Source organism: Aedes albopictus, chromosome 2 (assembly GCF_035046485.1).
Source record: "Aedes albopictus strain Foshan chromosome 2, AalbF5, whole genome shotgun sequence".
Classification (NCBI taxonomy): Eukaryota; Metazoa; Arthropoda; class Insecta; order Diptera; family Culicidae; genus Aedes; species Aedes albopictus.
The window spans coordinates 127,091,183-127,114,760 of NC_085137.1; the positions used below are offsets into that span (position 1 = coordinate 127,091,183).

The window sequence follows — 23,578 nt, forward strand, 5'->3', positions numbered from 1 at the left end:
TTGGTGGGGGGGACTACGTTGGCCGGTGGCTGGTGGTTGATGGCTTCGGCGAAGGGCGGTGTGTGGGGGACTCGACCACGTGGACGAATAATCGGTGAATCGTTCCTCAAAAGGGTCTCTCAATCACGAGCGACCAGGGGTGAGCTCTATGTCACCGGACTCACAAGCTGGGGAGGTTTGCAGGCCGAGAGATTGGAGGGGCCAGAGGGCCGTGCGGTCACTCCTTCGGTTCACTTGCCCGGGCTCTACCAAGGCGGGACGGGAACGCTTGTTCCAGAGGGCGGATGCTCAGTGATTCTCCAGATGGCGGGGGATTGTACAAATAATCCAAATGGATTTCACAAAATAATCCGAATGGGTCCTGTCCGCGAAATGTAGGATGAGGGTTATTGGAATCTGCTACCGGCTCCAGACACTTTATCCATACCTGATTCTCCTTCTAGTTAACAATCTTTCTAGTTAACACTCTTTCCACTTCTTGAACTCCTCGTCCACTATAGATTTCTAACAAAACTTTGCTTTATGCTTAAGACTGCGAGGTTACCACTTTGGCGGTTGGCGTGGAAAAGAACCTCAAGATGGCTTCGGACCGGTAGCAGACCTCCTCAATCCTATTCTTCCCAAAATGTCCTTTTATTTCCCTTTCTTGATTCCGTTTTTCCCACTTTTCCCTTTTTCCATCATTCCGCGATCCAGGTTCGTGTGGGTAGACGAGTATGCCAAGTGTGTGTATTTTTACAATGGGTGTTCAATTTGACCGTTTGAATCTGGAGTTTCGTTGATACCTTTTAGCTTTTTCTACTTAGTCTAGGTTTACAATTTTAATTTTCTTCAATGGCAGATTATTCTTTCAGTATTTCCTCAATCAAATTAATCCAATTCAGTAATCTGATTCTAATAATAGTATTAATAATTTGGTCCTATTGGATTTCGTGACTAATCTCACTTCTGACTCATGATGAATAGCAGTATGGAAGAGTTCCACTCAGGCCTCTGACACGGCCTATATCAATGCATTGGAATCATGGTAGACAGGATGTCCTGGGCGCTAATAAATAGCGCCCACTGTCAAATGCGAAAACATCAACATTTTTTTGTTTAACGTTTATTTTGGGTTGTTGATCAGTTTTTGGAATCATTTTTTTCACCTGTTATAATCACAAAACACGTCAAACTCGCTTTAATATTAATGTACGGTAAGAGGAGCATGCGATTAGTTGAATAAAGCAACCCAACAAACACGCATTGTGAATGTGATTTCGTGTATGGCTCACAACATCAAACAAAAACTGCGTTTTTTGATTACACGCTCGTTTTAATTTGCACGAGTATGAGTATAAGGCAGTTAGATGTTGGCTACGATATATTTCATTCATGCCAAGGGCCTGGTTCCACTGCTCCTATGTATTGAGCACATGTTCGGGTAGCGCTCGTTTTCTCTATCAGCTAGAGCCTCTCTCATAGGGTAAAGGACCTTAACTGTAACACTACCCTACCGTTCCTCTAAAAATAAATTGAAAATGAAGTTTTTAATTTATTTTTCTATTAAAAAAAATTCAAATTATCTACCCTCAGGTTTGAGGTGCTCCTTTGCGAGCGACTCGACTTTCGGAATAATAAACATCTGATTGTTAAATTACCAAATTATTTGCACTTTGCTCCCTGTGCAGTATTCGGATAAATTGTATTAGCTCGAATCATTTGATGAGTCTTTCTTCTCCCAGATATCTCAGTACACTCAATGTACTCAGTGAAAGAAGTTTAAAATCTTCGACTCAGTGAGTTCTTCATATGAAGCTGTTATCCAATCGTATTCGATCAGGGTTGACGGATAGACGTGTGTTTCATTTGGCCATTCCTAGACTTCAACGAAAAATTTCCCTTTAGTGATCTTTAGGCTGATGAGAATGGATGGATACAAGTAGTATTTTCTAGAAACGTAACCGCAGATTGAACTAGTTCTAAAAAGAATCTGCTGCGCGTCAATTGAAAATGGGCATTGTGAAGCTTTAGTCATTTATCAGTGGTATTCCAATGAGGCTAATTACGATCTACGAAGCATGAGAGAATTATATTACGACGAATCTGTGTTGATTTGACCTATACTGACGACACGATTGGGCTTCATTTGCTCACGATTCTATGCTGTGACCTTGACTGTGGCTTTGACTGTATTGATTTGACTTATACCTATGACGTCATCTAACTATTTATTAAACTCTACGATAGATTACTTAATCTTGTGTATTATAGTGAAAATTAATCCAATATGCTACCGAAATACAAAAAAAAACTATTCTTTAGGGGTCATCCGGGATCCCTGGTTTCAAATCTGCCGCTGAAAAAAATCCCAAGCTCTTCCCCGACTCATCTTCGAGTTCGTAGGAACTCGTCCCACGCTTGGAAATGATTTTACATGGTATGTATGCAGGTCCAAGCTTTGCATTAAAGTTGTCTCCTGCCGAAAATTGAGCGAAGCTCTTACGGTAAACTTTTTGACCAACCGTATAAACTGGTGCTGGTTTACGAAAGCGTAGATTGTAATTGTTAGTGCTCCGCTCATGCGCTTTTTTCAAGTTTTTCATAACAGTGTCATAGACGTTTTTATCTACCCTTAGCCTCTGCGCTTGTCTCTCATTCTCTGAGGGATCTTGTGTGACGACATCGAGCCTATGCTCTTCGCCTCGGGAGATAATCTCATGTCCAAATAAGATACGGTATGGCGAGAAACCGGTTGAATGGTGGATGGTATTGTTCAGAGTATGTTCTACCTCCGAGATCCCAAGTTCTTTGGTCCGTCTTGACATAGGTCCGGATACAAGAATGAATTGTCCGGTTTAATCTTTCTACGGGGTTGGCTTGGCTATGATGCCGAGAATTGGCCCAATGCACAACTCCGTAGCGCTCTAAAAACTCCTTAAACTCCTTGCTAAGGAAACTGGTAGCGTTATCGCTTATCAAGATTTCTGGTACCGAATATCTTCGAAACCAGTGCTCTTCAACAATTTTCTTGACTATGCTTGAGCTTATCTTTTTGACTGGAAAGAGTAAAGTCCATTTCGAGAATAAATCTAGTAGCACTAGCAGGTGAGTGTTCCCTGCTTTACTTCTCGGGAGCGATTGGATGAAGTCTAAGGCCAAGACCTGGAAAGGCTTACTTGCCATTCTCTGTCTCCCCATCTCTGGGTGCTGAGAAGTACTTGAAGGCTTACACATTTTACAGGTCTCACACCTATCAACAAATTTCCGAACGGTCGTGGCCATTCGGGGCCAGAAGTATTTGTGTCTGACTTTGTCGAGTAATTTGTCATATCCTACATGGAAAGTGCTTTCGTGTTCTGCTCGGAGAATCCTCTCACGAGAACCTTCGGGCACACAAAGCTTCCATTCGAAGACATAGTCCAGCGACTCGGTTTTAGAGGGGACATACTTGAAAAGTTTTCCACTCTCTATTTTATAATCTAAGTGATCATCCGGATCTGTTTGTACTTTCTCGAATACTCGCTCACATCTACGGCTTCGACAGCTCGTGATAAAGCGTCGGGTACTATGTTGTCCCGTCCACGACGGTGACGAATTTCCATGTCGTACCCTTGGAGTTGTATACTCCAACGACTTAACCTCGAAGAAGTTCTCCATTTGCCTTTCATAATATGAGTTAAGGCGGATGCATCAGTCACAACTGTAAAATGAGTACCATCAATGTATGGTCTAAATTTCTCTATCGCCGACAGGACAGCGAGCCCTTCCTTCTCAGAGGCTGCATATGACTGTTGGGCAGGAGAGAGTTTCTGTGAGAAATATGCGATGATTCTTTCGCCTTCTGCTTGCTCTTGCGTTAAAACAGCCGCAATAGCACAGTCACTTGCGTCGGACTGAATTACAAACGGTAGGTTAAAATTGGGATTACTAAGAACAGGTGCAGTTATTAAACAGTCCTTGATTTTACAGAAGGCGGCTTCAGCCTCTTCGTTCCATCGAATCGATTTAGCCTTTTTGCGAAGCAGATTAGTTAATGGTGCCGTGTATTCGCTAAATAGGGGAATGAAGCGCCTGTAGTAGTTGGCCATTCCCAAAAATCTGCGAAGTGATCGAATTGAATTTGGCCTTTCATAATTTATGATGGCCTCAATTCTCTCGGGGTTAGGCCGGAGTCCCTCAGTTGAGAGAATGTAGCCTAAGTACGGGAGCTCTGTAAGACAGAACCTCGACTTGTCCATGTTCACTGAGAGATTCGCTCTTTTCAAACGCTCAGCAACGTCTCGTAAGCTTTTGATATGGGCCTCGAATGTTTCGCTTACCACGACAATATCGTCGAGGTAAACGAAAACACCCGGTTCCAATTCACCATAGCCTAATACCTCATCCATCAGCCTGGAGAGCGTAGCCGGGCTGTTGACGAGCCCAAATGGCAATCTGGTGAATTGGAACAATCCTCTCCCTAGGACCGAGAAGGCAGTATACTTTCGTGAGTTGGGATCTAGCGGTATTTGTAAGAAGGCCTTCGTGAGGTCAATCGTTGACAAATACTTGCAAGATCCCAACCTACTTAGTATTCGGTCCTGGTGCGGGAGAGGATAGGCATCTCGTTTCGTCCGTTCGTTTAAACGTCGGGCGTCCAAACACAATCGCACCTCTCCTGTGGGCTTAATTACAGGTACGGTACTCAGAGCCCAATCGCTTTTACATTTTTCGATGACACCTTGCGTAAGCATTTTGTCAAGCTCTTTATTTGTTTTAACCTGCATTTCCGGTGAGGTAGGATAGGGATTAATGCGAATCGGTGAAGCATCCAGAAACTCATCTTTCAGCTCAATTTTGTGTGATATCAACGAAGTGGTATCAAGCATTTCCCCCTCCATTGATCTTTTAAACAATCCCTTCACTTCCTCCAGCAATTGTTTCTGAGAATGATTCAAATCGTCCCCTTTTTGTTGGCTTTCTTCTTCAACTATTGAAAGCTCGCAAAGCTCCGACTCATTTAAAAGTGTTGGTCGTACATTGAAGGTTTGCCAAAAATCATCATATCCTAAAATTAGTCTGCGACTCAATTTTGGGGCAATCAAGGTTGGAATGATGTGACATTCCTGGTTGAAAGTAATGGGTAAATTAACGTACCCCTCAACATCAATTTCGGCTCCTGAAGCGGTTCTTATATTCACCTCGGAAGGATAAATTTTTAATTTGAGATCTTTCACTAATTTCATGGAACCAATACCAAGTACGGTTCGTTGAGCACCACTATCGAGAAGGCCGAGAATTTCCTTCCCGAGTACATTTACTTTAACAAAGGGTCGTGCGTCTCCATCGACCTGAACAAAAATCTCTTCTATGGTGTGGTCGCTCTCATAATCTTCAGCTGCTACCGGCTCAAAGCCATTCTGTAACAATGATTTGCCAATTTCGTCTAGACAAGGAGGTTTTGTACGGATCACATCGGCTTCCTCCTCTAAGCCGAGCTCTCCTCGTTTTTTGCACAAATCGGGCAGGTTTTTGTGAGTACCCCAGGGAACCCACAGATACGACAAAATTTTCTCCGATCATCTGCACATTCCGCATAATGATGGCCTGGCTTTTTGCAATTATAGCATACACCTATAGCTGGACGCTTGTATTGCTCGACCAGCTGCTGTAAGGTACCGGCAGATGATCCCTCCATTGGATTCCAAACCGAGTTTTGTTTCTCCTGTTTCTTAGCCTCTCCCTGATGGGTCTCATTAGGTTCGGATTTCGGTTTACTCGAAAACTCTTTTGAAGTTTTAACTGTTTTGGTAGAACTTTTTGAACTCTTGTTCGGGTTCTGTGAACCTGTGATTTCATTGACTTGCATGCCTCTAGAACGAACTGGATTATCGCTGTTTCTTTGGAAACTCGCCCAGTTGTTCTCATCAACAATCCTCCCATATCGCTTCAAAGTAGATAAAGATTTAATCTTAGCCCCGGTCATTGCGTTTTTGTAATCGAAACGCAAATTCCGCCAAACGATTTCAAATTTACGCTTCTCCGACATGGGCCTGGTCATAGATTGAAAAATCTTAAGCATGTCGTGAAAAAAATCGACAAATCTTTCACCTCTAGCCTGTCTCCGGTTAGTGGCCTGTATTTCCAACTGAAAATCCAGATCTGGAGGGAGAAACTCTCTCTTCAGTTCAGATTTCAACTGGGACCACATCCGAAAATCCCTATTTTCTAAGCCTTCCATCAGCCAATCTTTAGCTCTCCCTGTGAACAAATGAATAGCTCCCCTGTAAAGCTCGCGGTCGGAGATATCCTCAGCTTTGCTTCTCATTTTTACTTCTTTCAAAAACTCGCCTAACCTACGACCACTCTCTTTGCCGTCGTATTTAAGTCTCCACTCAGAAATCGGAACTCTCTTCAGCGGCTTTTTCGAATGCTTTCTACCATTTCTTTTCCTCTTACTCCTATACCTATCTTCGGAATCTGAACTCTCGAATGACGAATCTACTGATTGAGAGCTTTGAGAAGACGAGTCCCCAACGGAATCCGATGAAGAACTCACTCTCTTGCTCTCTTTCTTGTGAGAAGCCGAGAAGTGCTTCTTTTTACGATTCCGAGACGATTTCTTTGCTCTATGACCTCTCCACCTTTCGTCCCTGGTTTCTGTTTCTTTTCCGGCTGAGCTCACAGACCTACACTCTGATTCCGAGGTTTCGGTTTCAGTTTCTCGCAAATCTGCTTTCGGTTTAGCTACACTTGTCAATTCCTTTCTTTCAGGTTCCTGTTCATTCTCAGTATGCTCATGCGTAGGAAATTCCAATTTCATTGATTTTGGTTCAGTTTGTATCTTACTATTCAATGTCAGCAGAAGCTTTTCGAGGCGACGTTTTCTTTCCAAGTTTTCCTCAGCTTCTGTAATCCGACGTTTCTCTTGTTCAATTTCCAATTCTCTTCGTGTTTTTTCTTGTTCGCTAGTTTGTATAACAAAGTTTTTAAAGTGCTGTATCAAATCAGCTGCGTTAGCATTCTCATCTTTCTCAAATTCGGATAATCTTTTCAAAATCGCTTCTGACTTCATCATGGATTTGTTCAATTCTAATTCCTTCGCATTTAAAGTGTCTTCAATTCCCCCACTTGCTTCATCCTGCCCCTCTTCTGAGACCAGATTCATAGCGCAAGCAGATTCATTGAGACATTCTATTTCGTTTCTTATTTCTTTCAGTGCGTCATTCATATTCTGTACCAATTCCTTAGATTCACGCTTATCTTTCTCATCGTTTGTATCAGGGAAATAATTCTGTAGCAGCGTTATCGCACACATACTTATTTCTTGAATTTCCTTCATATGTTTGTATGCTCGAGAAGCTCGAGAGAGTAGGTAGCATCTCACCCTATAATGTACCAATCGTGTCTTGAGCTTCTCACGTTGCCGATTGTCAGTTTTTGGATTCTCTAATAGACCTCCTATCACTGCTAATTTGGATTTGATTATCGATATTTCTTCAGTTACGTCCCTCCACGTAGGCGAGTGGATAACTGCCACATTATCTAGCTCTTTCTCTTTTCGCATCTGGTCCTTTAGCTTTCGTCTTTTAATACTCTCATGCTCGTCAATCCCAAACAATATGTTACACGCCAACAACTCATATTCAACTTCGTCAATTGATAGATGTGATACATCCATCCCCTTGTACATCGACTGTAAATCCATTGCCAAGATTCTTTTGTGTAATAACAAATCAAATAAAATCAACCGCTAATTTTGAAAACCGATCTAAATAAAAGCTTCATGCACTTGACATGTCACACTGAGTCTCTTAGGTTAGAATCAAGACCCATTAAATGCAAAAGTCATCATCACATCTGACCGATCAATATTGAGTTCCCGAAATTTGGTAAATTATCAATTTCGTTGCTCACTATAGCGAGTGTACGCGCACTAGTAAGGGCAAACGATTCGAAATATACGATTTACGGAGGATTCTCGGGTAAATAGTCACACGTGTCCAGCACTTCACTTTCCGAAATTAGCTTTTCACCAATAGAGAAATACCTAGCTTTCCTATCTTACTCCAGATTTCTCGGCTTTGCAATCCTGATCAGTATCGTCATAACAGTTAGTTGGGCGCCATTTGTTACCCTTAAGACTCTCTTCAGAGGTACTCACTCTCCCTCAGGGTCGGCTTCTGACGAGGAACGCTGATCAAGAAAGCAAAACGCACGGTCTCCTACTCTACACTATTATTTATTCGGGCACTCTACTCACAATTGTGTATGTGTTGGTGGGGGGGACTACGTTGGCCGGCCGGCGGTGGATCGATCGGGGAAATCAAGCAACGGTGGGTGGGAAACGGGCTGCGGCGACGGTGGACTGGTGGTTGATGGCTTCGGCGAAGGGCGGTGTGTGGGGGACTCGACCACGTGGACGAATAATCGGTGAATCGTTCCTCAAAAGGGTCTCTCAATCACGAGCGACCAGGGGTGAGCTCTATGTCACCGGACTCACAAGCTCGGGAGGTTTGCAGGCCGAGAGATTGGAGGGGCCAGAAGGCCGTGCGGTCACTCCTTCGGTTCACTTGCCCGGGCTCTACCAAGGCGGGACGGGAACGCTTGTTCCAGAGGGCGGATGCTCAGTGATTCTCCAGATGGCGGGGGATTGTACAAATAATCCAAATGGATTTCACAAAATAATCTTTCATATCCGGGGAAATGTACTTATGTGGCCGAATAAAACACTTCACACCCGGATATTACGATAATAAAAACATGCACATTTATTTACAGACTATGTACAAACAATACAATTACACAATATTACAATTAATCACGACATATTAAAAGTAACACCGCGGAGAGCGCGCGCGGGCAGCATCTGGCTGCTGCTGCAGATGATGGCGTTCTGCTGTTCTGTATGTTCGTCATCGTCGTCGTCGTCGTCGGCGGCGGCGGCCGTCGTCGTCTATCCATCGTTGTGATAGACACGAGCCGAGCCGATCATGGGGTACACGAATGCTCGTTCACAACATCTCCCCCTTTTAAGATGACGAACATGAAATCAAGAAACACTTCTTCATGCGACGAAGAAAGTCTTGACCAAACAGGATGCATCCGATTACTCTGTACACATTCGCAATCCAAACCGGGCTGATGCAGAAGGACGCTGGCTTCGTGGCATCCGACTTCTGCATGGCTGCTTGATCCGAATGGTGTTGACGGATAACGGGGAGCAAACGACTTCAGGAACGAATCGTGCTGCCATTGGAGGACACGGCCAACAGTGTACCACTCCTGATGGACGTTGATTGCCAATCCTTTGGTCAATGCTGAAGGGAATACCCATCCTGCGAATCGAACCGTGCTGCCATGGGAGGACGCTGACTGTGCGTTCCGACTCCCACTGGACTTACACTGGGTTGCCAAATTCGGTGATGGCGTTAGATGATGGGGATGAATGATCATCATTCGGAAGCAAACCCGTGCTCCTGCAGGAGGACATTGGCGATGTCCGACTCCTGCCAGGTTCTGCTGTGCGACGATGATGATGCCAATTCGTCCATCTTCCCTCCCGCGTAGGATCCGTTGAGTCGGTCATGCGCTTTCACAACCGACTGCTAAACCTCGTCGCCACTTTCATATCCGGGGAAATGTACTTATGTGGCCGAATAAAACACTTCACACCCGGATATTACGATAATAAAACATGCACATTTATTTACAGACTATGTACAAACAATACAATTACACAATATTACAATTAATCACGACATATTAAAAGTAACACCGCGGAGAGCGCGCGCGGGCAGCATCTGGCTGCTGCTGCAGATGATGGCGTTCTGCTGTTCTGTATGTTCGTCATCGTCGTCGTCGTCGTCGGCGGCGGCGGCCGTCGTCGTCTATCCATCGTTGTGATAGACACGAGCCGAGCCGATCATGGGGTACACGAATGCTCGTTCACAACATAATCCGAATGGGTCCTGTCCGCGAAATGTAGGATGAGGGTTATTGGAATCTGCTACCGGCTCCAGACACTTTATCCATACCTGATTCTCCTTCTAGTTAACAATCTTTCTAGTTAACACTCTTTCCACTTCTTGAACTCCTCGTCCACTATAGATTTCTAACAAAACTTTGCTTTATGCTTAAGACTGCGAGGTTACCACTTTGGCGGTTGGCGTGGAAAAGAACCTCAAGATGGCTTCGGACCGGTAGCAGACCTCCTCAATCCTATTCTTCCCAAAATGTCCTTTTATTTCCCTTTCTTGATTCCGTTTTTCCCACTTTTCCCTTTTTCCATCATTCCGCGATCCAGGTTCGTGTGGGTAGACGAGTATGCCAAGTGTGTGTATTTTTACAATGGGTGTTCAATTTGACCGTTTGAATCTGGAGTTTCGTTGATACCTTTTAGCTTTTTCTACTTAGTCTAGGTTTACAATTTTAATTTTCTTCAATGGCAGATTATTCTTTCAGTATTTCCTCAATCAAATTAATCCAATTCAGTAATCTGATTCTAATAATAGTATTAATAATTTGGTCCTATTGGATTTCGTGACTGATCTCACTTCTGACTCATGATGAATAGCAGTATGGAAGAGTTCCACTGCTCCTATGTATTGAGCACATGTTCGGGTAGCGCTCGTTTTCTCTATCAGCTAGAGCCTCTCTCATAGGGTAAAGGACTTTAACTGTAACATACTTATGACCTTCAAATGGGCGTAACTGAAGAATTTGACCAACATTATTTTTGAAATTCAGTTTATGGGTGTGCATTAACTATATAAATGAAAAAGTAAATGAACTGTCGTTTATGGTTTTCATTGTATATTGTTCTAGCTATAATAGTAAATGAAGCCAACAACGTCCCAAGCAACACATATGTTATATTAAAGTTACGGCAGCGCAAGTTTTGGTTGTATAGAAGTTAATTTTACGTTATTTAAACACAATGTTTAAATTACGTCTAATAAACTTCTATACAACCAAAACATGCGCTGTCGTAACTCTATTATAACATGTGTGTTGCTTGGGGTCCGTATCCTACAGGTTAAAGAATATTTCCCTTACACAGATAAAACAAAACGTGTAAATTTGTGCTAATAGTAATGCACATACGGGGAATGCGAGAGAAAGCACAAATTTACACTAGATTTGAATTCTACTTGCTCCGTCGCTGCTATACGTGTAAATTTCAGACATCGCGGAATTGAGCGGCATCTTCACGTATACTGAGGTGTCAAACAAAATGAAAAAGAAAAAAAAACAAAGCGAACATTAGAGAAGTTGTTGCGAAATGAGCAATATGATATTTCTGCGGTTGAAATTCGATTCCTGTTGATTGATCGGATGAAAAATGTTTATTTGTACCCATAAATGAACAAATTTTAGAGTTTAGAAGCCAATTCTCCATCGAAATCCATCAGTTTGCCTAGTCTAGTCGTGTGTCTCCATCGAAATCCATCAGTTTGTTACAATAAATTCCCAAAGCCTCTGCAGCACACTGACTTTATTGCTTCTCGATTCAACTCTTCATGGTTCAACCAGTCTGGCTTCTCCGTTTCTCGAGCGGCCATCAGCTGGAAAGACATACGGCATGTACATTAGTAAACAATTTTAAACGATAAAATGCATCTAGTTACCTTATTTTTTAGGGGGAATATTGTATTTTTTACGAATAATCAGACTTTGACGACGAAATTGAACTCGCCCTAATATGGTACTAACCTAACATTTATGACACATTTTCGCCTTCTTTCCCCGATTCAGGCGAAACCAGCTGATTTTGTTATGAAAACATAAACAGCTGGTAGCCGAGAACAATGAGGATGAACGTAAACATCGGTGAACCAGCTGGTTTTGTTGTGTAAACATGACCAGCTGGTGGACCGAGAACAAAAGACCTTAATGGTAAACATTGAGACGGCCGGCGAAAACTGTCACATTATCGGGCGAGTTGCAAAAACCCTGCGACTGAGATTGACAGCGAAATCGAAAGCGAAATATGAGTACGACGAAATTTATCGCATCAAAGTCTAAGTCGAAAAAAAAAATCGCAATATGAAGAAATCCGCATATTTATTGATCCGGTCGCGAAATATAATTCAAATCTATTAAAATATCTCCAAACTTTGCACAATTGTTCCTACGCAAAACTAGGCTGCTCAAACACACGAGCAATATGGCCGACTGTAAACAAACTGAGCGGTGACGGCTGAAGCTGCGGCGTCAATTAGATTTACACGAATGTCGTGTAAAATTTATTAAAATCATTGAAATATAAATGTTACGCATAAAATAGTAGGTAATGTGCCTTAAAGTTAGAAAATTGTGAAAGGAATTTCATGTGCATGATATTTGTCACAAATTAACATTAGATTTGCGATTACGCTACGTTACATTCTGTCATATTTCGATTTCAGCTTGAGTTATTGCGATTTTTTTTTCGACTTAGACTTTGATGCGATAAATTTCGTCGTACTCATATTTCGCTTTCGATTTCGCTGTCAATCTCAGTCGCAGGGTTTTTGCAACTCGCCCGATAATGTGACAGTTTTCGCCGGCCGTCTCAATGTTTACCATTAAGGTCTTTTGTTCTCGGTCCACCAGCTGGTCATGTTTACACAACAAAACCAGCTGGTTCACCGATGTTTACGTTCATCCTCATTGTTCTCGGCTACCAGCTGTTTATGTTTTCATAACAAAATCAGCTGGTTTCGCCTGAATCGGGGAAAGAAGGCGAAAATGTGTCATAAATGTTAGGTTAGTACCATATTAGGGCGAGTTCAATTTCGTCGTCAAAGTCTGATTATTCGTAAAAAATACAATAATATTCATATTTTTTTTTCTGTGTATACTGGCGTTATGGCTAATTTTTATACACAATGCATTCAATATTGTAGCATTATTAATGATACTATTCATTATTTTGGACTTTGAAGCATACTTCTGTTATGAAATATGATGGTATTCTATAGAAACCCCTATTTTTTTTAGGGGTATGGCCCTTTAAAAGGGCGTAACTCAAAATTTCGTGTAACGATTATTTTCAAAATTTGTCCAGAGATGTAGAAATGGCGTTTCAAATTTGGATGGCAGAAACATGCTTCTGTTATGAAATATTGTGCGTTTAGCACTAAATTGATTTCCGAAAAAACTCCATTGACTTCCGCTGCCTTTCCGTTGCGTTAAACGTAACGTCGGAAGTAGTGCGCTGTACAGTAAATCTGGTTTTCTATACAGCGCACTACTTCCGACGTAATGTTTAACGCATAGGAAAGGCAGCGGAAGTCAATGAAGTTTTTTCGGAAACCAATTTAGTGCTAACGCCACAATATGATGTTTTTCTATAGAAAACCTGATTTTTAGGGATTAGGCCCTTTAAAAGGGCGTAACTCAAAATTTCGTCTAACGATTTAAAAAAAAAATGTCCAGAGGTGTAGGAATGATGAAGAAAGAGAATGGCGTTTCAGGTTTTGATGGTATATTTTTTTTTTTGATAATAATGGTAAATGAAGCACCGTGGTTAAATGATACAAACAGATGCCGATGCGTCTCTTTTTTGGAGAACGAAGAGTAACATGGAAACTCTACCTGAAACTTAATGACTACCCGCAACACCTTCATACAACGAGCATCTTGAATGGTGAGAGATCAGGGTAACGGAAGAAACGCCTGTGTCAGTGCAGACAAAGACGGATATGATGATCCAGCAGCCACGCAGAGTTAAGGATGCCTTTCACCAGCTTCTCAAAACGAACAACTTTTCTTATTATGACAGTTTAACTCGCATTGGTGTGCAAGCTAAATCGCATAAAAGTAAAAATAAACTCGTTGACATGTGCGTAAAAAACTCGCATAATCCAGAATCGTCCAAGTTGACATATTGCGATGTGATTTGTGATAACAATGAAAGAGATGCTGTTGGACTGTGGATGCAGGGCCAAAAGGCTACAAGAAAGTGAACAGCCAGCTTTATGGTTACAAGACTAGTGTGCGAGAAATCACACTTCGTCATATTGAGTTCTAGACGTACAGCGCAGGGAAGCCAAATGCATTCAAACGTCTGTGGATGAAACAGAAGCTTTTCGAGATGCGCCAGCAGTTGAAGCAAGAGAAGCTAGAGATGGAACGTGATATTAAAATGGCGCTGATGGAGAAGAAGATCACCAAAGGAAACCTGGAAACATGCGGATCGAGATGGAAGAGTAGCTGAAACAGTTGACGCTGAAGCGAAATACAGTGGACGACGATGAAAAGGAGCTAGAGAAAGCTCCAAAGGCGGTAAAGTGGGAAACTCGAAAAGCGAGACAAGAAAGATGACGGAATCGGAGCATGCGAAGTCGAAAAATGGACTCGAGAAGCCTGAAAAAACGGATGCAACGGTAGCGAGCTTCGAAGATCCGAGAGAAGCGACTCCGAAAGTTTCTCGCATGCTGACACTGAAGCCGGTCGAAGATCCATCGAGTCTGCCGGAGAGTTTTCTAATCGAACGTGACTAGATCGTGTAGATTCTAACTCGAACGACCAGGGATTCTCATACCCGAAAAGGGGAAGAAAAGCAACGAAATGAAGAAATTGGTGGAAGTTGTTGCTCAGAAAGCATGAATTCCGGTGAAGATGAAAAGTTCACTGAAGAGGTGTAAAGCTGCGATGAACAAGAAAGCTCCACAGAGGAGGGAGAAAGCATCGAAGAAGAAAGTTCCCATGAAGAAAAGAAGCAAAACAAGGAAAAGTAGAAAAGGCAAGGATGGGCGGAAAAATCGGCAACGAGAACCGATGAGGGCACAGATTTCCGCTAGGAAATTCCTACCCAGGAGTTGGCAACGTTTTCTGGCAGGTTGGAAGAATGATCGATGTTCATCAGCAACTACGAAACGTCAACGAAGACGTGCAGCTTTCCGGAGTGGATAATTAGGCACGGCTACAACAGGAGTACCTGAAAGGAGAGGCTCTGGAGGCGATGAGGAACAGACTGCTTCTGCCAAAATTCATCCCGAAGATTGTGGACACGTTGCGTATGCTGTACGGCAGGCCACAGCGACTTCTCAACATGCTGTTGGAGAAGGTTCCCAACACGCAGCGGCACCGAAAGCAGATCGGCTGATGAGTTTCATTAGTTTCGGAGTGGTAGTTCAGCAGCTCACCGATCAACTGGAAGTGACCGGACCAACTACGCACTTGGTCAACTCGTTGACCCAGAAGCTGAAAGAGAAACTGCCGGCTGGCACCCTGCTGGAGGAATGACTACGGAAATGATGACGTTATTCAACTTCCCGACAAGCATAGTGAATGACGTAGCGGGGTTGCTGCGTATGAAGAAGGAACTCCCAGTTCCGGGAAGTGTCAGCGCACGGCGAAAGCAGAGCGCATGGCGGTTACGTGTACTGGCAAGACGTGGAAGAGAGTAGGAAGCTTTGTCGGATGTGTGGCATGGTGGATCACCAGATCTGGAACTGCGAGAATTTTCAGAAACTCCAGCTTGGATTCGGCGATGGAAAGCGGTACGCAGATGGAAGTTATACCAACTGTACCTGAATGAGTACGAAGCCGTCAGCTACAAGTTTCCGATGCAACGTCGATGGCTGTACGGAGCGTCACAACCCGCTACTCCATTTCGTCAGGGCAGCAGCCGCAGGACTGAACTGCGTGGCCATAGCCATACTTGATTTTCCCGACGCTGATAAGACTAGTAGTTCGAGGCGTAATACAGCCACTGCGCGTGACTTGGACTACCAGAGTTTCCAGAATGCAGCAAGATTCGGAGTACGTAAGTCTCTTCATCTCGGCGAGAGTATTCATGCAACGTTTTCACATCAGAAGTGCTCACACCGTGGAGATTATAAAGCTCATGTAACATACGGTAGCTATAACAAAAATGATGAGTAAACACGCGCATCTCCATGGCTTGCCGATCACCGTAGCCTAGCATACCGCTCCACAAAATCTGATCGGGCTAAACGACATTCACCTCAAGGAATCGCGTAATGGCCAACCAGAGGAACAAATAGAATTGTAAGGTAGAAGATAGAATGGACCGTTTACGAGCCCACGGGACCGGTAAACGGGATCAGCGGAATTAGTGCATCCTGGTTTCCCATCAGGAGCTACATCATCGCAAGAAGAGTCACTACACGCTTAAGTCTGGCATTTTTATCCCCAGGCTTCCGGAGCCATGAGAAGACAAAAGAGCGAAGTAGATTATAAAGAAAACGAGAAGGAGGATCGGCGATCGTTCCGAGGCGGGCCTGCTGTAGGAGGACGTCAACACCGCATTTCCCAACAGCTACTCTATAGCAGTTAAGACATATTAAGACAAATATAAAACTTAATCAGACTTGTCATATTGCGGCAAAATAAACGTTATTAGAACATATCCAACAAAATTGATATCAACATGTCAGATTTGTTTGAAAAGACAAAATATTTACTCAAATACGACTTTTTAATAAGAGATCATTGAAGACTAGTTTTTGGAATCATGAATATGACTTATTCAAGACAACATTTGTTTTGAAAAACTTTGAAACAACTGTTATAGGACAAAATAATTAGTTTAAGACTTCTGATTATGTTTTCGGTGTTACTTGGGAACTGCACGTTATCAGTTCGATCGCAGCTGCTGTCGTGAATAGACGCATGCAAATGTGCTCTTCGCAATCGGTTTTGTCTTTGCCATCCGTTTGTGCTTTGTAGGCAAACGTTATCGCGCGCGCTTTGTTCCCCGGGTGTTCACCGTTGACTTCGTTCGTCAGAGGTGCGGTTTTGTGCTGTTGGAAGCAATAATTGCACCGAAATGTGTGAGTTAATCAACACCGCACAGTTTCGATTCCCGGTCGGTAGCCCTCGTCCAACATGGGCGGTGTGGTACCTTGTGGTATGCACATAATAAATTATTGTGTTACTCTATTACGTTTAGCGTGTATGTTTACATTGAGTATCTGTCATATGTGGAGATGTTGTTATTGTTGTCTGGAGTGTGAATCATTGTATGTAATATTGAAGTATCGGTAATAAAGTGTATACAAATAATGAATACAGTTGTTGAATAATCATTACAGAGAAAGATTCTCACATTGGCGACGAGAACGGTGAACAGTGCATGTGAAATTAGTTTGATTTCGATTCGGGAAGTGTTATCTTTGGAAAAAGAAAGAGATGAGTGGTGTGTGTGTGTGTGTGTGTGGTGCATGCAGAGTGGTGATGACCTCCAGGTGATGACTTGTGATTGAATTTCAACATTGGAATCAAAAAGGTAAATATTGTGTACTAACTGTTCAATATGAATCAAACAATCTATTTGTAATCTATCGACTAATGACAATGATAAACCTGTGAGAGATTTTGATGGTGATCGGTATTGTTTAGTTCAAATCGATGACAATCACTATTGTCAGATAAAGAAATAAAGAACTGTGAAGAAAACCTAAGTTTTGTCGATTGTGATATTGATACTCGTTGAATAGGGTTGTTGTCCTAAATCTAGGCTTAAATGCTCGCTTAAATGCTGAATGATGAATGAAGTATTGATTTGTTAACCGGATGGCCGAGAAAGGCGTAGAGGTGAAACAATATTTTGAAATCAAATTTTGCTGTTGCTGTTAAAAGCCAGTGAAGGCGATGAAAGCCAATGAAGGCGATAAAAGCTAATGAAGGCGACATTCTTGAAATAGCCGTAAAAGGCGGAAAGGATTACAGATAGAAAAGCCGTTGAAGGCGGAAAGCAGGAAAAATGTTATAGGCAGAAGAGCCGACTAAGGCGAAAAACTGTCGATGGCGGAAAGATCCTTCGGAGAGTGAAAAGCTGTTGAAGGCGGAAAAAGCCGTTGAAGGTGGAAATGCCGTTGAAGGCGGTAAGACCTGCAAGGCAGATATAGTCGATTCTTTTTAGAGCCGTATAAGGCGAATTGTGTTATTAAAAATTAAAGTACTAAAAACGCAACAGTGTCGTAAATTTCGTAAGAAACAGATTACCAGCCAACGCAGATTTAAGGGCTGTTTGCAGATCAGAAGGAATTTCTCGGCCTATCTTGAGGCATGGGAAATTCCTTGGCTGAATCACTCAAGAAACCGTTTTTTCTTCGATCGCAGTACGCAGTTGCGAAGAAATGACAGTTCAAATGGCAGTCACCGTAGAAAGTTTTTGCCAGGAATCGTTCTAGAAGTTTCTTGAGCGATTTCTCATGAACTCCAATCTGGGCTTTTTAGTTAAATTGAACCATTAAAAATGAAATTTCACACCAATTAAGTGGCAGCTGAGAAGGCAAAAGACAAAACTAAACTTTAGGCTGAGCGTGACTAGAAAAACAGGAACGAATAGTATTTGAATATGTTCCAAATGCGAATATAACTGAGCAGATACTGAGATTGTTGTGGACCCACCTCAGGTGATATATATTGAAGTTATCATTGCTCAGTAAAGTATAATAAGTCTACGAGACGTAAAAAGGGTTGGCTCTTGAAACCAAATTAACATGAAGACATGATTTAACTAATGCTTTGTCCTCTCTTACAAGACTAAAAATGTAACTTCAAGAAAATTAACATCAATGTGTGAGAATAATTAAACTGTCTTGGTAGTTTGCAAGATAGGAAGTCAAAATGACAGTTAAAGCATTCGTTGAAGCTAGACGACATATTCAGAGCAGTTGCTAACCACTAACCTGTTAAGTATCATGCTAGTCAAATGGCTAGTTGAATTGGATATTTAAAAAAACGAACAATAAAAAATGAAACTTTTCGGCTTAACTAGAAGTCTCAGGAATTCGAGTAAAAAGCGCTTTATAACCTATTGAATGCCACTAAATGTTTATGCGATTCAAGTACAGTGAGTTCTTGAGTAATCACTTCTGAAGTCTTTGAATATAAAATGTATCGGGTGTGGTCAGGAGGGGCAGTTTGACTTATGCTTGCCTAACACTGGATATAGTGCCATTTTTGCTAATGAGTGGGCCATCTTGCCAAGAACTGTGGCACAAGTTAGAGAACAAGGTACAGCAGTACGTTCAACAACAAATTCTGCACAATAATTTCCTTACAGGAAGAGAAAAAATTTTATCAGTTAAAGAAGTATTGAAACTATTATTGAGGAGAATAACGTACAGTATATCAAAAGCACAAGATATTGGAATAATAAAAGATAATAATTTCTGTAACTACAGGAATAGATATATCTAATGAAAGCTGGATTATGAGGTTTGTTTTTCAGTCGAGCTTATTAATGCAAACAGGTACCATTTACTAACATGTTACCTTGTTTGAATTTTTAGATTTCATACACTGAAAAAACTGCAAATATTGTATGCATGTGTCGCTCACATAGATTTTAGCAATTTGTCATAGATAACCCTTTTCATGTGTAGATACACATAGTTTATATAAGGTCCATCGATTTTATGTGTGATCCAGCGTGGAAAACGAGTATTGTACACACAAATTTGTATATCAAATTCATGTATTTTTACCAATAAAAATGCGTGTATATGTATAAGTGATATTTGTGTTAATAAGTTCATTGAAAATTTGAATAAAAACGTGCTTTAAATTGTTTCAGTACAAAGAAATGAATCGTAGAGGCAAGCGTAAGGGCCATCATGACACAGACAATCATGGTCAGTGTGCACTACGTCAGACTTGTAGTCGTTAACAAAAAAAAATGAGGATGTATTTCATCGAAAAAATGTGAAATAAGTGATATGATAGACAGATGATTGGGCTTTGCAATAATGCAGAATATTCTAGTCCGATCCAACGAACTGAGAATATTATCAATATGATGAGCATATGTAGAAAATCATAATTTGGAAAAGGCTTGTTGAAATAGCTTCATTAGGTATCTAGAGTGAGAACATAACATGTTGAGGGGCTTTTGCAATATTTTGGAGGTACACCATTAAAATAAGTCCTACAGTTCAGAACCCAAAAGAGCGACATCAAAGGAACAAATTTTTGGTTTTGTAATGTTAAAATAGGTTTGATTGAGCACGAATCACCAGTTAATGCGAGAAAATATGCATCGTAGAATGTAAACCTATTGAACGACCAAACCGTAAAAATAAACTCATTCAGTTTGAAAGGTAAATGGTAAATCATGAGAATTCCGAAATTATCGGAAACATGATTCCTAAAAAACGTGGACACCTATTTATTTTGTTATCTGGAGAAAATTGCTTTGTATATAATAATTGGCTACTATCATTACGTTTTCGGTTGGAAGCCGAAGTGACTGGCGGTGCGAAAATTGATGTTTAACCTACTTATAAACATAGCAACTCGATAAGATTAGTGCTAATTTCAGCTCTTAAGTAGGTTAATGGTGCGCAATACCAGCAATCGGTTCAAATTTACGTCACAACTGCAACTTTGCATGTGCTTAAATGCGTGACTTCGATTTGGTACTGCGACGATGATGTATGTATTAAGAATTTGAGATAATTATAGGATTACAACATGAAAAAAAAAGAATGAATATTAATATTCTACTATACTTTCAAACAGCTAGTGCGGGTGCGAGTTTTGTGAACAATATATATTAAATATAATTCAAAAACTGGATGTTTTCAAGTTTTCAAATTACTATTTAGCTAAAACTAGTATTACAAATATTGCATTGGACAAGTGACGTTTTTCGAAATCGTGATTTGATTAAAAAAAAAGTATCAATCCCTTCAATATTTAGAAAACAAAATCTGTAAAGCCAAACTTCTGAATATATTCTGAACAAGAAACGAGTTCCAGCAAAGTTCGCTAAAAAAAACATAAAATGAAATAGTGTTTGTATGACACTTGGACACTTTGGATCGAAAATGAGTTAATGGATATTGATAATTTTTCCACTGTAACATTCGTGCAGTGTTCCGACATATTAGTTAAAAAATGTCTGAATAATAATCTGAATATACATACCTTTTGTATGAGATTCTTCTATGAAAGGACATGTCAAAAAAAAAATCAGTGGGCAGTATACAATGTTTGCATGCTAGCTGTCATTGAAAACATTTGAGAAGAGGAAAGCAATTCAATTAATTTATCAGCAATGGTAATATTTAGCTTGACACTCAGTATTAAAAATATTTTGGGATTTGGGAAAATATTTGGGTCAAAATAATATTTCTTTTTAGGTACAACCACAAGTAACGGCCAAGTAATTTACCAAAATGCCGAGCAGAGATGGATGACCAAATGGATGACTGTACTTCTAATTCTGATGTGAGACTGAAGCGAGACGTTCATAAACTGAGGAGACTATAAGCGAAACAACGTGGAGTGACCTTGCTGCGGATCTGGAGAAAAAACGAGATGTGGTACCTTGTGGTATGCACATAATAAATTATTGTGTTACTCTATTACGTTTAGCGTGTATGTTTACATTGAGTATCTGTCATATGTGGAGATGTTGTTATTGTTGTCTGGAGTGTGAATCATTGTATGTAATATTGAAGTATCGGTAATAAAGTGTATACAAATAATGAATACAGTTGTTGAATAATCATTACAGAGAAAGATTCTCACAGGCGGAAATTGCGAACTTCTTGAAGTCGCTGGAAATGGACTTGCTACATGTCGAGACAGCGTATAAAACAGCAAAGGATCGCTCGCTGTTTGTAAAGTTTGTGTCTCTAGAAGCGATGATGGAGACATTGGGAAAAAATGCGGATCCAAAGAAATCAGGCCAAACATTTCAATAGGTCCTATCTGCATATGAGAGGCTCTCTTTGTTCACTTCCTCTTTCAATTACTGCAATGTAATGGTACACTTTTCAACTATTTTTGCAGTACAAATCAAAAGACGATTGTTTTGATCATCGTTTAATGCAAGGAGACAATCATAATACAAATAAACAGCTGAGATATTAACGAAAGAGAGGGAAACCAAAGAGAGCCTCTCTTCTGCAGATAGGACCTTTAGACATGTTTGGCCTGAAATTCGTTTACGTAAGCGGACAAACCGTGGAAGTGTCTATGTGCACCGCCGGCGCAAATGTACAATATGTCAGGGTTTTCGATTTGCCGCCGGAATTGAGTGACGATTGTTTATCGTTAGTACTTGGGAAGTATGGTAAAATCGAGAAAATAGTGCGCGAAAAATTCCCGGCCGACTCAGGACTTGAACACATTTTCAACGGCGTGCGTGGGGTATACATCGACGTTAAAACGGACATTCCTCCTGCGGTTGATGTCGGAAGCTTGAAAGGACGTATTTTTTACGACGGACTGAAGGATGTTTGCTTCTTGTGTCGAGCCGTGGGCCATATGAAGGATTCCTTCCCTCAACGCAGAAGTAGGAAACCCCAGGAGAAGCAACAGAAAAATCCGCAGCCCACCTCGTATGCCGCAGTCGTATCTCGGGGCGAAGTGATACCATCGGAACCTTTGGATATTTCGGAAGACGACATTATTGAAGTTTCGGAAGACATCGACGAACCACTGGACACGCTAGATGTGGAGCAAGGTCAGCCCGGTCAACCCGCTGCTGTGCAGGAAGTGCGTCCCATGACGCAAATGGAAAAGTTGGAACTAGTGGCCAAAGCAATAAACGAAGCGATGGGGAATCCGACCGCCGAGCAGCGCCGAGCTCAGTACGCCGCGTCCGGTTCCAGCTCAGGATCCGGCTCGCGTGTTAGGAAAAAATGCGCTCGAAGAACATTTTATTAGTTTTCTTTTTCAATTGTTTTTTTAGAATAAGTAATTATTCGCCCAGAATAGTGGCTCCGTAAAGTTTTATGTAATCATTTGTTTACATAAAACTTTACGCCTTAATAAATGATATGGAAAAAAACTGCACGTTTTCGTTGACGCAAGCCAGGACGTATACGGTGCCGTTGCGTACATTAGCATCGGGAAAGCCACCGGACTATGCTCAATCGTCATGACGAAGTCGAAGGTAGCACAGTTACAGCAGCCAGCTACAATGCTGAAAGCGAGGCTGGTGAACTCAGTTGGAGAGTCAATTTCATTGCATGTGAAGCAGCATTCTGTGTGGTCCGGATCAAGGATCGTGTTGTCGTTGATCCACTCCGATCACCGTCGGTACAAGCACTTTGAGGCGTTCCGGATCGACGAGATCCGCAGCCTAACAAAGCTTACAGAATAAAGATTGATGCCGATGAAGTGCAACGTTACCGGCGCATTGACGAATCGTGAAAGAGAAAGTGCATAGCCTGCGTTCAGATGGGCAATAGCGTGGGTCATAGAGGTCGTTTTTTTAGATCAAGGTTTTTTCACTCCATTTTGGGTCCTGAACGACTGTACAAAATTTAAGCGCGATCAGTTATGCCTACACTTTGCGCATCGCGATTGAAATTTGTATGGGATTTTATATGGGAAAACTCACTTTTTTGCATTTTTCTTATAAGAGAATAAAATTGTTCTGAAAGTATTGACCAACCCGATTATGTAAAAGTATAGCCTCAGATGTCCTGAACAACTTTGCCGAAGACTGCAAAGCGATCCGAGTCTTGTAACAAAAGTTATAACCAACTGATCGCATGAGTTTGCTTATCTTTTAACCCTCTAATACCCAACCCCGCCTTTAGACGGGGTATAGTTTGAGCATTTTTGTAATTTTTGTTTCGTGGACAATCATTTTTTTTATATTTTCGACTGATATTTAGGGCCATTCTGTATATAT

The 23,578-nt window shown here is 41.5% G+C and overlaps 2 protein-coding genes across 5 annotated transcripts in view; both read left to right on the forward strand.

Moving 5' to 3' along the window:
* LOC109420026 (receptor-type tyrosine-protein phosphatase kappa) overlaps positions 1-23,578 on the forward strand; it is a 651,236-nt gene that overhangs the window by 562,081 nt on the left and 65,577 nt on the right. The gene's annotated exons all lie outside the window — the stretch shown is intronic.
* On the forward strand, positions 13,254-22,673 carry LOC134287726 (uncharacterized). The gene is made up of 2 exons (XM_062850361.1): positions 13,254-17,203; positions 21,069-22,673. The coding sequence occupies exon 2, from the start codon at positions 21,859-21,861 to the stop codon at positions 22,600-22,602; it is 744 nt and encodes a 247-aa protein (XP_062706345.1). The 5' UTR covers positions 13,254-17,203; positions 21,069-21,858; the 3' UTR covers positions 22,603-22,673.

Excerpts from the sequence above, each read along its gene's own strand:
- LOC134287726 (XM_062850361.1), top strand. The coding sequence starts at position 21,859 with ATGTTTGGCCTGAAATTCGTTTACGTAAGCGGACAAACCGTGGAAGTG.